The 17906-nt window shown below is 37.0% G+C and overlaps 1 protein-coding gene across 1 annotated transcript; it reads left to right on the top strand.

The window, feature by feature from the left end:
- Window positions 1–655: 655 nt before the first annotated feature.
- On the top strand, window positions 656–15120 carry LOC140344338 (rano class II histocompatibility antigen, A beta chain-like). Its single transcript, XM_072431426.1, has 6 exons — window positions 656–817; window positions 7652–7930; window positions 10799–11086; window positions 13487–13600; window positions 13725–13757; window positions 14168–15120. The coding sequence occupies exons 1-6, from the start codon at window positions 736–738 to the stop codon at window positions 14182–14184; spliced, it is 813 nt and encodes a 270-aa protein (XP_072287527.1). The 5' UTR covers window positions 656–735; the 3' UTR covers window positions 14185–15120.
- Window positions 15121–17906: the final 2786 nt, after the last annotated feature.

Below are 17906 nucleotides of genomic sequence, written 5' to 3'. Positions count from 1 at the left end.
TGGAATGGGTTTCTGGTTGCACCAGAGCCATTTCAGGTTTGCAGGATTACCCAGATTGACTGATGAAAGTGTATCCTCTCCAGTCTTAGAGAGCTTTAATAAATCGGGCTCACTGACTTCAGTGGGATTTGAGTTTGCAACAACCTGGACACTGAGTCAATTCAATGAAATGTCATGAAATGGGCCTTCGACCAACACTAGTCTGCAGTGATAACATTATCCTTTCCAAGTTTTTTTTACATAACCTCAGCAGTTTTTATCTTTCTTTGTAACATTGTATTGCCTTTTAATTATGTCAGTAGCAGTTAGAAAGTTGAGACAACATATTTAACAGTGTCAGGGGGGCTTACAATGCTCAGCTTTTATTCATTTACTGAAATGTATTATCCCAAAGGAATCTTACTGTTACTGCTAAAGATTGTTAGCTAGGGTTTGGCTCCTTTCTTCATATGCCCAAGAGTGATAAAGGAAGTATGTTTTGTCACATTACTAAATTCCTGCTACACTTCTGCCCTGTGATTCCAATGGATTTCAATGGGTAAGAATGAAACGGTACAGTTACACAGAACTCTCCTTGGTAACAAATGACGAATACAACTAACATTCTGATTGGTGCTTCGGGAAATAATGCCCAACCAAAAAACTGACATGTAGCGATCCCTTTCACTTTGTATTATAGGATTCCAGACATCGCAGGGGCATTTAGCACATTTGTATTAGATTATAGGAGGAATCATGAGATCCAGATTCCTTGGTCTGACTGTTGTACAACTCATAATAATTTTGCAGTTTTATATGATCGACTGTAATTCGCCACGTAAGTACTTTGACTTTTCTTTAAAATAGTATTTTCCAGAAATTCTGGCAAAAAAACCTTTAGGATGCTTTGAGAGTATAGAACAAGAACAGAAGAATAACATTTTATCTCTACATTCCTAGCTACAGCAATTACAACGTCCAAAAAATGTAAATATTTTTATAAAAACGTAACATAGGTTTCGAATGCTTTTTGGATGCTATTTATAAAACAATGAAGCTGACTTTCTGGTGGAGAAATAATAACTGCTGTTGAAAATACCTGAAATATTCTCCACCATAGAATATTGTCTGAAAGTCAGATTTACTGCTTCATAAACAGACCAGTTTGTCCTTTTGCTCAAACTATTGTTAAAGAAAGCCTACACTAACAGAAATAGATCACCATTGTTGACTTTTTTTTTTTTGCAAATACTAATATCTGTAGACAAACTAGTTGTTTCTGAATCACTACTGTTAAATGCAAAATGTGACGTTTAAACGAACTCCTGTTTTTTATTTTGGTTGTAATGTGTTTTAAAAAAGCGGTAAAGTATACCTTTCCTAGTAGAAATGGGGAGTTGTTCCTGATCTCCATCTGAAAACACCTGTTGCCTTACTTTCATTGCAGGTTTACTTTAAAATCAGAATAGTTTGTTAACACAGAGGAGATGTTCCTAATTGGTGGTATATAGTGATGTCTGCTTACTGATGACAACAATAAACAACACATTTTAGCAAATGCCAAAATCCTACATTAGGAGGTCTGAGCATTGGGGTAGATAACGTTTAACAGCTCAGTGATTTTCATGTATTGATGGAGCTTTGTGTAGGGTTTGTAAAGTGCAGCTACACTGTGAAATCATGTAATTATGTATTATGCCATTACTGGAATTATTCTAAAGAATGCAAACCACCTGAATGTGAAGCTGGTCTTTGGGTTTCATCATTCTCAGCCACACCTGACACATGTATACTCATTTTGGGTCAAGGATTTGGAGGTTATTGACGGCATAGGACCAGAAAACCAACCAGGAAAGCTGTATTGTTTTTGGAACTAAATCAACAATGTCAATTTACATAATCTCTGTGTAGATCTACTTTTATTGTGTTTTAGATTTGCTTACATGAAGAAAAATATACCCCTATAGAAAATACATGTTTCTCAACTTTAAACTTGGGAAAGAGGGACCCCTAGGGACAAAAAGACAAATGCATGCCATGCCTGAATATAGAAATGGAGAAATGCCCTAAATATTTATGTAAAGGTGCATGATTAAATGGAGTCTGAGCCTACATATTATATATACTGTACACAGACAGCAGTCCTTGTACCTAAAAATACTCCATACTTACTGCACAATTACTGATACTCATGAGCATATCCCCAATTTAAAAACAAATGTGTGCAGATGAGACACAGGTGTGCTATTTAGGTAGCAGGCCTAGGAAACAATGAGCTCTGCATCCGGTCTGTGTCTGAAGGCTGAGAGGGAAAGGGTTTGTGTTTACTGATACCATGAAACCTCCTACTGCTTTAAAGCAGAACTATAACCAGTGGATTTATTTTTCTCCATGGCAGACGCCACCATCTTTTTCTCATATTTTGATCTTCGGCCATCTTGATTGGCTGGTTTGGGATGACACAACCCATGTCATTCAGTCCTGGCACCCACAGGAGAACCAAGTCCTGGCATGTGCCAGGTATCCTGGCTACTTATGCTTAGCTGCGCATGTTGTCTTATCACTGCTCCATCTATGTAAATTTGGTGATTAGAAAGGTGAAAATACTTGTTGCAGAAGGGACATCCCCTGTACCTTTGCATACAAAATCCCTGCCTAATGCCAGATTTTAAAAGAGTAACTTTATTTTCACTTTGTTACTCAGTATTTCTTAGTGACCGTGTCTTTAATTTTGTTTGTCTGGATCAGACCGTGTTAAAAATTGAGGTAGCTAGGAAACAGACTGCTAATGTTTATTTTACAGTTTTGTTTATCTTTGGGAAACTTGGAAAAACAAACCTCTAGGCAGCATTCTACCAAACTACAGAATCTTTTGCCAAATCATCTGTTTCTGCCCTGCTGACCACTTATGAGCGTGTCTGATAGCTTCCAGTACGTTAAAGAATTTTATTAATTGGAACAAACACAGCAGCAAGCAATGAATGTAAAGTACTGAACCCCATGGAAGAAAACAATGACCTGCCATTAGTGTTCAGCAAGTGGTAGAGATAACACAGGGGCTTAATCTGGAAACTCAGAATATCAGCAGTCTGTGCTCATTTTAAATTTTGGATATCCTGCCTGCTAAAAAGCTGTACAGCGACGTACTGATGTGCTGGCACACGTCTTATACAGAGGCTTGACATTAGTGCAGTCCTTTTTTAAAGATGGCTGACAGGTAGAAAAGACACAATTTCTTTCTTGACCAGTGACAGATCATGGAGCCATCTAATAAGGTAAAAAGGAACAGACAGTGCTTGCCAAGGCACCATTTTCTGCTACTGCTAGTTAGCAACAGAACTTTTAATTAACAGGGATAGACAGCAGTTAAAAAGAAAATTTAAAAGGGACAGACAGCTCTTACCAGCTACAGGTATTTAGGGACAGAGGTTGTAGATAAGGGAGAAATAGGACACAAAAATACACCAAGAGAACTTTTATGTATTAATTGAGAATATGCTCTCTTAAAAGTACAACATTTTTTAAGGAAATCAACAAAACAGCATATAAACACCCATAAAAGAAAACAAAACAAAATACATATTTTATGAAAAGACAGATAAATAAATTAAAAATAAATTCTTATTTAACATAATAATAACAAAATATTTACAACACAATATTAATTAGTTGAGCTAAATCCACATAGACTCCTACACGTTAGGGCAGCCAATAGGGCAGCACAATTTATGTCTTTGGTTTTAAGTTGTTTTTTTGTCTGTCAGGACAAAGTCTTTTATAAGACTCTTTATTAAGACCCTGGAGTTTAAAGCCAAAACAACTGTAGAAATACATTCCAAAATTAATTCAGCGTACAAAGCATAATAGAATTTTGTACAGTCTTTTTACAAAAAATAATGAAACAATATTTTATTTTTTTTAAAAATAATTTATCACTTCATTAGCATATTGTTTTCTACTGCTAGTCAGGGACAGAGAAAAGATAAACATTTATAAACGATGCGTGGGTGCCATTTTCTCCTACCTCTAGTCAGGGGCCAAGTTTGAAGTTAACAGAGAGATGTTGGAGCTAATACAGGAAGAAAGAATTTAAAATGGAACAGATAGTGTTCGCCAAGGCATCTTTTTTATTACTGTTAATTAGGGAAAAAGCATGGAGATAAAAGGGACAGATAGGAGTTAAACAAATTAGGAGTCTGACAGTGCTTTCCAAGGTACCACAGCTACTCAAGGACAGGAAGAGGAAGGTTTTTTGCCAATGTGCTATGTTCTAGTAATGCTAGTCAGAAGAGGCATTGAAAAAAATGAAAAAAAATTGTGACAGTGCGTGTTAGGGCACTAAAGCACGTTCTAATTGAATAGAGGGAAGTTAAAAGGGACACACAGTACTTGCCAGGGTGCATTTTCTGTTACTACTAGTCAAAATAAAAAAAGGGCAAACAGTGGTTGCCAAAATTTTAATTCATGTCATTTTCTGGCACCTATACTCAAGTACAGATACAGATTGAAAAAACAAACAAACAAAAAAAAACAACAAATGGAGTATTCATTACTAGCTACCACTGCCATCTGCTGTAAAATTTTTGACATACTGTGGGTCAGGATCAGACAAGGATGATGTTGTTAATCTTTACATGAACCATGTAGTAATAAGGAAGACAATGGTGGGGATAAAAAAAAGGTATTGTATGACCACATGCATCTCGAAAAGTCATTGTCCACTGAAGCTACAGAAATCTCTAACTCTCACACAGCCCTGACAGCTTCAAGCTGTGAGGGTTTTGTTTGTCCAGTGTCCCCTGTATGTGCATTTTTATGGTGATGTATACTTTGCTGTGTGGAACATAGAGTACGTAAACACAGGGTAAGCAGTGAGCAACCAGCCACACATAATTCAAAATATATTCTCATCTAGTACATGAAAAATCATCATCCGCATATCTGAGAGAACCACTGTGCCTATCAATTGCTACCTCATCTTCTTCTAGTTTGCAGACTACTAAATACACAGAGTTAAGCACTACCTGCTGAAGCAAGACGCTAAGAAGATTGTTCTTCTGACTTTGCCTAATTACCCTCTTGTTTAGGTGGCTTAGACTTTGATCACCCATTTATGATGATTATTTGTTTATGAAGGTTTATCTGTCTTCTATTTTGTACTACATATGCCCCCACATTACTAACCTTGGCCTGTTACTTGGCCTGCTTCTGATCATTGTATGTGAACGTCCAGCCTAGCCAGCACTTTCCTGACCTTGGTCTGTTGTTTACCTGCTGCTACTGGTCTCCATGCTTCTCTATCCACCAGGTACATGATGTGGACACTTATGATTTGACGTCCACCCAACTGCTGCTGCTACATGCATCTAACACAATTGTTTGTGTTGCCCAGATTTTGGCTTTTGGCTCATTTCCCACACATATCCATTACAATTTCTTGGAGGGCCAAGAATCAACTGCATGCTTCTAGGGATATGAAGGAAACTGGAATGACTGGAGAAAACTTACATAAACATGAAGGAAAAGCATGATGCCAATGCATGCCATTCCTGCAATGAGTATTTTATTTGCTTTTAAAGCAGACTTTTGGACTGCCTCTAATACCAAAGAGTTTAGGAATGCCTTTTATAAAGGCTCATCATTATAGTGACTTTACTGAATGGTAAATTAGATATAATTATACAACAATCAGATGGTCAACATCCCCCTACAGCTGTTTTCATGTAGTTTACAATCTGAAAAACAGTCAAACATTAATTCCGGTCAAATAACATCTCATAGTTTGTTTGTTGTATCCTGGATATTTAACTTTTGTGTAGGGAATAAAATGCTGGCTTTTCCCCCCCTTTTATGGCCACCATCTCTTTCTTACTAGCATATTAGAATTATATATTTGAAATGCACTTTCAAATACCCCACAAAAAAAACATAAAATGTGAGGTCTCCAGGGGTTTTTGATTTTTTTTTTATTAAATGTATCAATTTATTATGAATAAATAAATAACTACCGTAGTAATACCTTTGGAAGTATAAGTAATTTACAATTGGGTGACATTTTCACACTGAACAGCATATCCCCACCCACACATTTGCCAGTGCTAGGGTCTGCCTATTCAAGCCCCATAAACTGCATTTTGTGGTGGCAATGAGTGTGTCACGTGCTATCCTACTTGAATATATTGTCATTTTTTTTTTATATTTTGGGGCTGAGCGACTGAAGCAGAACCCTTTTGGAAGTGACCTGGAACTTTAACAGAACCTTTGAATTAACTGAACAAATAAGTATGTATGCTTACATGTGTAGATGGAGAAAATTATGCAGGGAATTGATAAAATTATTTGGAATCAGTAAATGAATTATTGTAGTAACTTGAGCAAATTAGTGTGGCTTGGACCATCTACTGAATATCCCTGGAATCATTGGGAGAACTATGGTGTGGGCAATCACTGGTGGCCTTTTGTTGCATGCAAACAGCAAATCTAAATTTCAGTAGTGAAATTTGATGAGTTACCAGGACAGGAGGACATGGGGTACTGATAGAGTATTTATGACACCATTCCTGAGATCAACAGCCTTCTAAACCTGCCCTGTTCCACCTACTACCCCAAGCACTTCTGACCCCCATTGGGGATTCTATAAAACCTTGTTGTTTTCTTACTTCCATTATATTGGGTGTCCACTCATTGCCACGTCCTTCTTTGGTCAGTGTCCTCAGCTGGATCTGCTGAATCTAAATGATCTGCTCTGTTAAACTTGTACGTCCAACAGGAAATCCAATGATGATATTGTTCTCATCACACTGCTGTTACATAGTAAACAATGGTAAGTGTGTGTACAAGCCGGATATAAATTGTGATCTTGTAATCCTATTGTACAATTTCCATATTTACAAACAACCATGTAGTATAAACATTCCTGATTTATTTAAATTAAGAGCTCATAGTGCCCCAAGAATTCTTACAAGAGTTATAGTTACCCAACAACTAAATCTCATCCTTAATTGTTAATGCAATTTCAGGACCCATTTCACAATTTTGGAACATGCAGCCTTACCTGGTGATCCTGCCATGAAAACAATGGTAAAGGTACTTCCTGATATGAAGTTAAACCTCTTTGTCTCTGTTTCCCCCATGATATGACTGTAGTGGTATCCTGTAACACTCCTTTTCAATGGTTGATAAATGTAAAGGCGCGCAATTTCTACTGCTGTCACCAATAAGGAAACTTTACCTGAGAAATGCTCCCCAATTATCTCTGGGGTGAATGGAGAGCGGAAATGGCCAAAAAAGGCTGCAGGAACTTAGCAGTGCTGAGATGTTAAAAATGATTCAATAAAGGAAAGGTCAGAATGGTATTTCTTTTTATAATTGTAATAGTAAATTGTACATATTGTTAAAAAAGTCCTAACAATCATAAATGTTCGGTATATTCCTTTGTACAATCAGATTGCAGTTTGGGGATCAGGATTCAATTGGCTTCAGATATCCCCATGTTTGGAGCTCCACCAAAAACTGAACATACTTTAAACTGTTTGCTGCAGCAGAGGTAATAAAGTCAAATTGAGAAACTTCCCGTTACTCGTAACCCCCCGCCAGCGACCTGTCCGCGAATCCTGATTCCCGGGTTTTACACTGAATTCCCTATTTGTAACTCTCTGCTCTTCATTTACAGCCGCCGTGGATTATGTGTACACAATTAGGGGTGAATGTCACTACATGAACGGCACTCAGAAGGTGAGGTATCTTCAGAGACATTTCTACAATCAGGAGGAGATTCTCTACTTTGACAGCGATGTCGGATATTTTATACCCAAGACCGAGTTGGGGAGACCCATTGCCGAGTCCTGGAACAAGGATAAGGATATCATAGAACAACAGAAGGCCGAGGTGCAGAGATTCTGTATATACAACTATGGGGTATCTGAGAATGTGGGGATTACAGGGAGGAGAGGTGAGTACTATACATGAATGTTATATTAGGATGAATGTTACTGTTATCTTAATGACAGAGGTGAATGTTTAGCGTACCTGAATGTAATGTTCTATTATACTGAGATGGATTATTGGTATTTGGGTGCAGCTAGTCTGTTCATACAACCATTTAGCATCTGTGAGTTCAATAATTCCTGTTAGGAGAGGTTTGTACAAGAGAAGGATGTTATATTATATAGTATATTATATTTATATAATGTAAAGGTTGATTATTTGCTACAAACATCCCACTTATACAACTACGATATAATACCACGTCACTGCTGACCTGCGCGGAGTGTACTATAAATGTATATTATATCATAAACTATTATATATTCTTATATTATTTACTTTTGGTGAAATACATGTGGAGGATTCAGTTTATACAACATCCTTCCAAATACAGATGAGATGTAAATGTGTACCATGGACGTGTAATATACTAGGATGGACCATGATACAATATGCTTTGATCTGTGTTCACAAAATATACAATGGATTCATATTCATCATCATTGTGTCCTTTATGTATATGCACGCTAGGTGTGCAATATCATACTAATCATCCATTCTGCACCAATAATGGATATCAACACATAAAGATTCAATTTATAGTAAAAGGAAAAACTAGGCATTTGATGGTAATCAATCCAGTGAACCTGTTTTAATCTGTGTTGTAGAATAATGTATGTGTTTTGGTATAAAGTTAACATATTTACAAGCTAGCTTTGTCCCTCAATGTAACACAAACACATAATGACAGCATGTTACAGGACATTATCATGTAAAATTATTGCACACTTGTGCTGTGTTTTGGAGCTTCCAACTGATCTGTTACCGACCAGAATATTAATTGGTCAATTTAGTTTAAAACTGAGTTATCAGCCTTAACTTATATACTGATCTCCTAAAATCTTTATTTTACATACTCATCTTTTTGGGGCGAGGAGATATTAGTACTGGCTGTTACAGATCTAGAGATTGTAATCACTAAGCTGGCCATACAATAGTTAATTTGTGCACAACTGGGTAAACAATCAACCTGTCCCTTATATTTTTATCAACACATAAAGATGACCCATTTTTTTGTATGGTAACAGAATATTTGCTAGATTTTATGGAATATTTAAATGATGATTTCTTAGTGGGTTGATTGATAAGTCCTGATGAATGCTTACAGGTCGAAAGATAGAAAGAATCATATCTATATATTCCAAGATTCAAATTATGGCAAACCAGGATAGTCTGATGATGATAGCAGACTACATTAATTGAGCCAAACAAAAACAAAACACACTATAAAAGCACAATATGCTCAGGTCAATATTCAGCATATGGTTAAGGCCAACTTTTATGTCTTATGATCCACAGAGCTGCATGCCATTAGTACCCCCACCCCCAGCATGCCACCAGCAAACCACCTTTTTAAACAATTGGAAAAGAAAAAAAAACAAACAAATTTTGGTAATGTGAAGAATTCTTAAATTTGACACATTGGATTTAAATAATCATGGTAGCAATCAGATTGGCACCCCACTGTTTACATTTTCTTATGTAGATTACATAAATCATCCAGCATACTTCTCTGTGGCTCCTGTCTATGGCTAATGTTCCTGCACATCTGCCATTGGAGGACTTCTGGTTATCTGCATGTTTATTATTAAGGCCGATACAATCTGGTACCAGCCCTGCAGTATGGACTACAGCTGCCAGCATTCCTTCCAGACACCTCATGCCACATACTACCAAGATCAGGTTCACATATGTTACCAGACTATTACTTGACAATCAATATGCCTGCTCTGTCATGAAATAAGAAAAGGTGGATAAACCCTTTACAGAGACTCTCCTCATTAGCAGTTCCTATGGGTGGCGAGTTCAGACAGTGGATAGATGCACCTAAAAAGGACATTATACTTGTAGTACGGTTGCAATCAATTCTCTCTTGGCTACATCCTTATACGGCAAGCTGACCAGACTGGACAAATAGAACTGGTAACAGTAGTCTGAGGGACAGGACACTTGACCCATAGACCAGTTGATGCAGGAGTTGTGCAGAATGATAAAAACAATAGAGAAGGGGTAATTTCACATTTCAGCAATTCTTGATGATCAGGGGGGGATGAGGGGTGAGCAGCAGATATGAATCCTGTGCTATTGGCCTTGATTTGATAACAGAACTGCAGTCAAGTCATATCAGATTGTGCCCTAGTACAAAGCAGAAAAATAGATTACTGAGCAAGGAAGGCATCAAGGAAAGATAAATACAGCCAGATGTTGTTTCTGGAGCTCCTCATTCGACAGGGAGGTCTGAAGCTAGGCATAACTGCATTGGTTCCAGAGTGTCTTGGGAAACTGGTAATGAATGGGACCTCTATGGTATCTAGTGTTGGAGCAGAAGAACTCCCGGGGGGACCAGGGAAGACAAAGTGTCCCAATCTCTTCAACCACCATTCAGTCTGGTTTCCCAGTCAAATTAGGTTATCATTACAGTCAGGGAAGGTGAGCACACTTTCTAAATTGATCCAGAAAACTGTGATGCTTAGTAACAAGGGTTTACTCTTTGACACTGCTCATTTTCACACACTTGTTTGGGGGCTTCTAAGGTACTGAAGAATGCAGTATATTGTGGTCTTGACAAGAATTTGCATCTTTTAGTACTTACAGGTAAGCCAGAAGCTTTGTAAATCATAACCTTGCACAATGTGTGATTGTGACTGTCTGCATCATTTGCTTTTCCCAAACACATATTTAATACATAAATGCATATATTTTATTTATAATCTATCATAATGTTTGAAACGTATTACAACTATTGATATAGTACAATATTGTGTTTTTAAAGTGAAACCAGCTGTCAAGGTGTCCCTAATGCCACGCTATGAAGATACCCATTCAGACCATCACATGCTGGTGTGTAATGTGTTTGGATTCTACCCTTCGAGGACAGAGGTAAAATGGTACCGAAATGGCCAGGAAGAGACAGCTCAGGTTCAATCTACAGAGCTCTTACAGAATGGAGATTGGACATTCCAGGTCCTGGTGATGTTGGAGACAGAGATAAATAAAGAGGATGTGTTCACCTGTGAGGTCCACCACAAGAGCTTGGAGACACCAATCAGAATAAATTGGCGTAAGATTTTCTCCTTACTATAGCAGAAGTCAATAATTTGTATGTTTTAACAGAACATATTCACAACAACTGTGCTTTTGTTCGTCACCTGACTCATTGTGATATACACCAGTGGTCGCCAACCTTTTCTGACCGGCGGACCACTAAATTTACCGACATCATGATGCCAGAACCCTTTCCCCCCCCAGTCTCCCATCAGGAATGTAGGGATATATTCTGAATGGGCAGTATATGTCCCATTTTCAGCTTCTGATTCGATGGTTGGGTATTGGGAAATGAGCTCAGGGTTATTATAGCAACCAGTTTTACTTAAGGAGAGCAAAGTTTTTATTGTTGGCTGGACAAACTGTTTTGCATTCAAGAAAAGGCACTCTTATGGACTGTGTGGCTGTGTTTTGTGTTATGCACTAATCATTGTTCCCCACATATCACAATGTTTCACTGAACAAGTATTGGTAGTTTTTACACAGTTGTTGTTGAGAGACCACAATTTGTTGTGACTGATAACACTAACATTTGTCTCTTGGTCCATTATATAGAGGCTCCCTAGTCAAGCAATCAAGTCAAATTCCCCTTTCTTAAAATTACTCCCTATGTGCAGTTCCAAAATGAAAGTATTTCCCTTCTTAGTTACAGCAACCTCAATGCAGGCAATCATTTATTCATCATTTCTGAAACATTAGATGAAAGATTAGCAAAGTTTTCATTAGCACGTTTTCATTAGCATGTTCTCAAGACAAAATTAGTTGTCATAGTAAACCTTGTATTTCCTCCGTTGTTGTACCAAGGGAAGGTTTGCTACCTTCCGAACATCTGTTTTTATAAATAATCGATATTGACTTTTGTAGAGATATTTAAATATGTTACTAGCCGACAAGACTACAGTGTATCTAAAGATAGTACTCCCTGTGATGTAAGATTTACACCCTGTTACCCTGCATGTCTTTGTACCAAGTAGGGTAAAGAAGGTTTATTTGTAAATTAATGAAGATATATTACAAATTAGCACTATGTATACTGGAAGTACTAAAATCATATCCTGTAGTTCATCCTAACAAAAAAAAAACTATATTTACCTTCCTTCATAAATGTTCTATGTTGTGATTTGACCTTTTAGATTGTAAGGTGTAACTATAAGGTATATTTATTGAGTTCACAATTGTAACAATTACTATAAAGTAATTTTTTTATCGTTACATACTTCCTTTACCATATGTTCACTTTATATTAAATATTCAGATTTGTAGGGTCCTGCTAAAAGCTTTTTTGTATAACAAACATCTCTGCTGAGTGGCTAATGAGATATAAGCTATATGTACAAAGAGCGTTTTGTTTTCATTTAATGTAAGCAGATGAATAATTTGCAAAAGAGGAACAGTATTTCACAACTACTCTATCATGCTACTAAGAAGAAAGCACAGGCCTTGAAAACATTGACACAATAATCTCGTTATTCACATTAACTTGATTTTTTACACTGGCTTTAATAGAACCTTGCAGAGCAAATCATCAGTTTATGCAAATGCCTGTCCTCTTTCTGCATATATTGCTGTTACGTTCAGTTCCTAACTAAAATGTTAACCCAGCACTTCCAGATATAGGGGCAGGTTGGTGACACTCCTTCTTTGATTCCATGTATCAATATTTAGTGATCAGCTTCCCAGGCACCCATTGCTGCCACATAGGTTGGGTTTGGAGTCTTGTGTATGGTGTTACCAGAACAACATGGAGCTTATACAGGGTTTCTTTTTTTTCCCATGTTCATATGGGGAGGTGGCAGAGCTATAGTAGACGTAAGCAAGATGGCCAAGAATTTAAGTGGTTGCTTTACAAAGGTTCACCTAAAGCAAAATTCATCTGTGCTGCTCAGCTCAGCAAATTAGGGCAGATTTAAGTTCTAAAACCCTTCCTGTTGTGCGGCAGTGACAGTCCCTGATCATTCCTTGGCTTCCATCATTGCTTAGTCTTCTTTAGCGTTTCAAGTCTTTAGCCATGTATTCAGCATGGCGTCAGCATTGATTGGCTGGGTGGGGATATTATAGCTGCATGCATGGCTGTGCATACTCCTAGGAGCTACCTTATTTTAACATTAAATCATGCGTAGCGTTTAAATGTGTAACTCACACAAAGGAATAAGGATTTGACCGACAAAAGCAACTCTGGCACTAGCGACTTGCTAGTCTCTTATACTATTTCTGCCTGTCAATTATCACTTATTTCTTAAGCATGCTTTACGTCAGCTTTAAAATGCAATATATATGGTATTTTTGCATAAATTGTCTTAATAGATTATCTCCAAAATGAAAAAAATGTATTAACTCCAAGGATTCATGTATTACTGAAAATCTTTAAAAATCCAAAACTAAATTTTTATGTTTTCTTTCTGATATTTCTTCACAGACCCTAAAACATCTGATTCTGCTAAAAGCAAAATGGCTACTGGAATAGTTGGATTTGTGCTAGGGGCTGTATTTATTATTGCTGGTGTGCTTATCTACATGAGAGGACAAAAAGGTAAAGAAAACTTTTACTGTAAAATCAATATAATCTAACGATGTCTATAGTCTATTGCTATCTGCTAACATACAGTGTTTGACTACTTGTATTTTATCCCTTACCATTTTTTTTTTCTTTATAGTTCAAACTACTTTCCGTGGACCACAGGGTGAACGTAAGTATAAATCACTTTCCTTGCATTGTATCAAAACAGAGCACATTTCCACATGCATAAGCCCAAGACTCATTTTCTCAGAAGCTCACAATTTATTGTCCCTACTATAGTCTTATGTCTCTACATAGTCTACTGCCAATTTTAAACCTGCCAGTATGTGTCTGTGAGGAAACCATAGTGCTTGAAGGAAAGTCACATAAACACAATGAGAACATGCAAACTCAATTCATTCAATAGGGTAGTGGTTGACATCTGTGCTGCATTGTTACAATGCTAATTGCATATATACCATACAGCCCCTGTAGTTTTCCTGGCACAATTTCCTTTCAAAATGTCCTTCTGAAAAGCTAAATTACATATTTTTTTAACTCTCTGTCATGTTTTGATCCTGTTTTGTATCTCTTTTTCAGAGTTCCTACATTCCTAAGTTGAAGAAAGTCTAACTTACATTACAACTTTGCTGATTACAACGTTTGCTTTGCCACCCTCAAAAGAATTACAGTTCACTTTTTTCGCTGATGCTGAGTGTACAATCAATATGTATGTGAATTTAAAAAGTGCATGTAGTGTTAAAATCTTATTGTGAAATCCCATTCTGACAGGTATTCAATATTTTTTAAAAATGGTCATTCATTTTCATAACAAAACTTATGGCGTTACCCATTGAATATTGCAGAAAGTTTGTATTTGAAGTGATGCCTGTTATTGTTACCTGGAGTATTAAAAAAAAACAAATTTGGGGTTTTTCTAGGATCACTTCTTTAGACCTAAGTCTGAACTAAAAACTTTTTGCAGGGTTGGATATACTGAAATCGAAGCATACTAAAGTAATGACTACAGCTTTTTTTTGTAGAATTAGAATTTTGTAGAAGGGAAAAATTCAGGATAGATCAGTGACCTAATGAAGATCACATCTACCTGCAAATAACGGCACTCTGGCAGATCTTAAAAAAACACATCATAATAAAATATTAATTGACCAATACTTTTTACATTAATTATCTTACTATCTAGTAAATCCACACATTTGCAAAATTGCACTATTAATATTGAGATGCCTTAAACTGTTTCATCTGAATTTGTATATTTTGTTGTATTTATAAGACACCTGTCATCGTAATAAGCAGCCATGTCGGTTCTCTCGCTCTCTCTCTTTCTTTCTCTCTCTCTCTCTCTCTCTCTCTCTCCTACAGCTGAAAGGTATTAGTAAAAATTAATTGATCTTTGTCTTGCATTAGTTAATAATCAGAAATTTGTGCCCTATATTAAAAAAAGGACCTGTGAGTCCTTCAGAAGCTTACAAATATGCTGTGTCAATATTTGTGCATAATGATTTATCTTAATAAATACATTTGATTTTTCAGTTATTGGTTCAATGTTCCTTTTCTCATGTACTCTGAGGACTCCTGAACTATTGGCCATGTATATCAGGGTGCAAAAACAAAAAAATAAAAAACACATGCAGTACCTCTCAACAAGCTGTGCACAGTGGGTGATAGTGGGTACCCAAGAGAGGTAAATGCAGCAGTTTTTAACTGATGGCCTGATGCTACTCTTAGTCCATTTGTGGGTTGTATTTTGCAGGAATGATTCCCAATAGTTAATAGCTTGAAAGAAAGCAAATAATATAAATATATTGTTAGTGTTAACTGTTGACTAGTAAACAGTCAAGGTTTGGTTGTATGATTCTATAAATGAAAGGTAAATGAAGTCTTACATTTTGGAATAATTTATACATTTTTATATGTATAATATAAAATAAAAAATTTAATATAAATAAAAAATTTTAAAATTTTTGCAATTTTGTGCAAAGATGTAAAGCTCCTGTCTGTGTATTAACTTTTTCATGAGCAAATTTCCATGAGCATTTGTTTTCCTGGGTTTAGGTTGCATTTCCAACACAACTCAAATGAAGATCATCATAATCCGAATCAAAACAATGCAATGGCAATTTAGAGGCTATGGGCCTGATTTAATAAAACTCCCCTAAAACTTTAATAAAAGTCTGGAGAGAATACACTTTTATCAGTGAAGCTGGGTGATGATGATGGGCATGAATAGCTATTTAAATGCAAATATCATTGCTTTTAAAGTGTTAAAATGGTCACCTACCCTTAAATATGTTCCACTTATGCCTATCTCCTTAAGCCATATGTAGTATGGCAAGTTCCCCTTTTAGAACATAGGTGAGCTCATTTGTGGCAATTTGTGAATCAACCAGAAACAAAGGGAGTTTAAAACAAAGCTGAAAGTAGTCATGCTGAAACCAGTTTTTGAGTCAAAGTCAGACGCTGGGGAGAGATCCAGTGAGCCAATTTTGTTCACTGATAGTCCTCCATGGCTATTCTTACTGCAGCACCCACCGGATCCAAAGGGCATGTTTGAGAAGATTCAAAGAATGCTGCATAAGCTTTGGAAACCACAGGATAGGAAATAACAGTATAGAGCTCAGATAACTGGGTCAGCGTATAGTACTACTGGAGGAGCGCTTGGATGATGTTACCACAGTTCTAGAAGGCCATGAGGAAGATGTTGAACACCTAAAACAAGAGATACTGTTATTACATCATAAATCAGAAGATCGAAAGAACTGGTCCTTCCGCATTCATAGGTTGTCGGAATATATAATTGACCTCACCTCTTCGATCACTGATCTTTTTCAAGAATTATGCCTTAATTATACTCATGGAAAGATTGGAAATTGACTGGGTGCATCACACTATTACTCTTCCTATGCCTGATAGTCCCCCAAGGGATATTGTAGTCAAGCTGCACAGCTTTAGCACAAAAGATATGCTGATGCAAGCAGCCCAGGCTAAAGAACCTTTAACCATTTATGGACACAACTACCAACTTTTTGTGGATTTAGCACTAGCAACTATCCAGCGCCCAAGAGAGCTGAAGTTTTTCTCTGGATTCTTTAGAATTAAAGTATTTTCTACTGTTGAGGTTACCCTTTTAAGTTGTTTTTTCTTATGGAAGCAAAACAAAAGTTACTACTTCACCAGCAGAAGCAAGGGACCGTTTATATGCGTGTATTTTACTTGTATTTAGTTTAGCAAGCAAGACCTAACAGCTGTTTCTGCATAACAGCGCCATGAAAACATTAGTAGGTTAACTGTCCCTGTATTGAAAATGTGATCCGAAAATCATAGCGGGAAACTGAAAGACCCTGATTATCGATGGCTGGAATCTCGATTGTAATCTTGTATTGCATACATATATGTTCAGGAAACCCTGGTTCTATGTGGGGACACCAATGTCCCCTCGATGCTGTGGCTGGATAAGAAAAGTGTGTCTGGATAAGAAAAAACTAATCCATCTAAAGTGTTAAGGGAGACCTCCTCATCTATTTCACTATTACCCACTCTGGCGGTCTGATTATGTATTTTTGAAGTAAAAAGCGGTACATTGTACATTGCATGGAAATTTGTTGTTTAATATTGCAGGCCTGTAATTGTTGGGAATAAAGCTACATACACACTTGCAATAATTACCGTATTTTTCGCCATATAAGACGCTCCCAATCTTAAAGGAGGAAAATCTAGAAAAAAAGATTCTGAAAGATTATTCCCCTTCTGATCACTCATGTGCCATTCATACCGGTATTCCCCTTCTCATCACTCATGTGCCATTTAAATTCCCTATCTGATCACTCTGTGCCTTTTAAATTCCCTTTCTGATCACTCTGTGCTTTTTTTGTACGGCAGTTAGGACAGGGAACAGCAGGTGGCGCTGTGCCGGCTTCTTTCGCTTTGCTTTACAGACAGGAGAAAACACAATGCTGGGAGAGGAGAGAAGAGAGACACGCTGCAGCCAGAGACACATGCAGGATCCGGGTTTCGGGTGAGTATAATATTTTAATTATTTTTTTAACACATTTGTCATATAGGACGCACTAACTTTTCCCCCCTAGTTTTGGGGAAGAAAAAGTGCCTCTTATATGGCAAAAAATACGGTATCAATTATTAAAAAATGCAGAACTGGTCATTGATGACTAATGAGGAATGTCGCTTGAAACGAACCTTTCCGGCGGATCTGATTGGGCAACGATCGCTATTTATTGTGTGTACGGTCGTTCAGTGATCGTGGATTGTTCTGTGATACACTTACTCCTGTACATGTCACTTCCTGAATTGTTCAAACAAT

The sequence above is a fragment of the Pyxicephalus adspersus genome, chromosome Z (genome assembly GCF_032062135.1).
Source record: "Pyxicephalus adspersus chromosome Z, UCB_Pads_2.0, whole genome shotgun sequence".
NCBI lineage: Eukaryota > Metazoa > Chordata > Amphibia > Anura > Pyxicephalidae > Pyxicephalus > Pyxicephalus adspersus.
The sequence above is the reverse complement of the archived record's forward strand: the minus strand, read 5'-3'. Positions and strand labels throughout refer to the sequence as shown.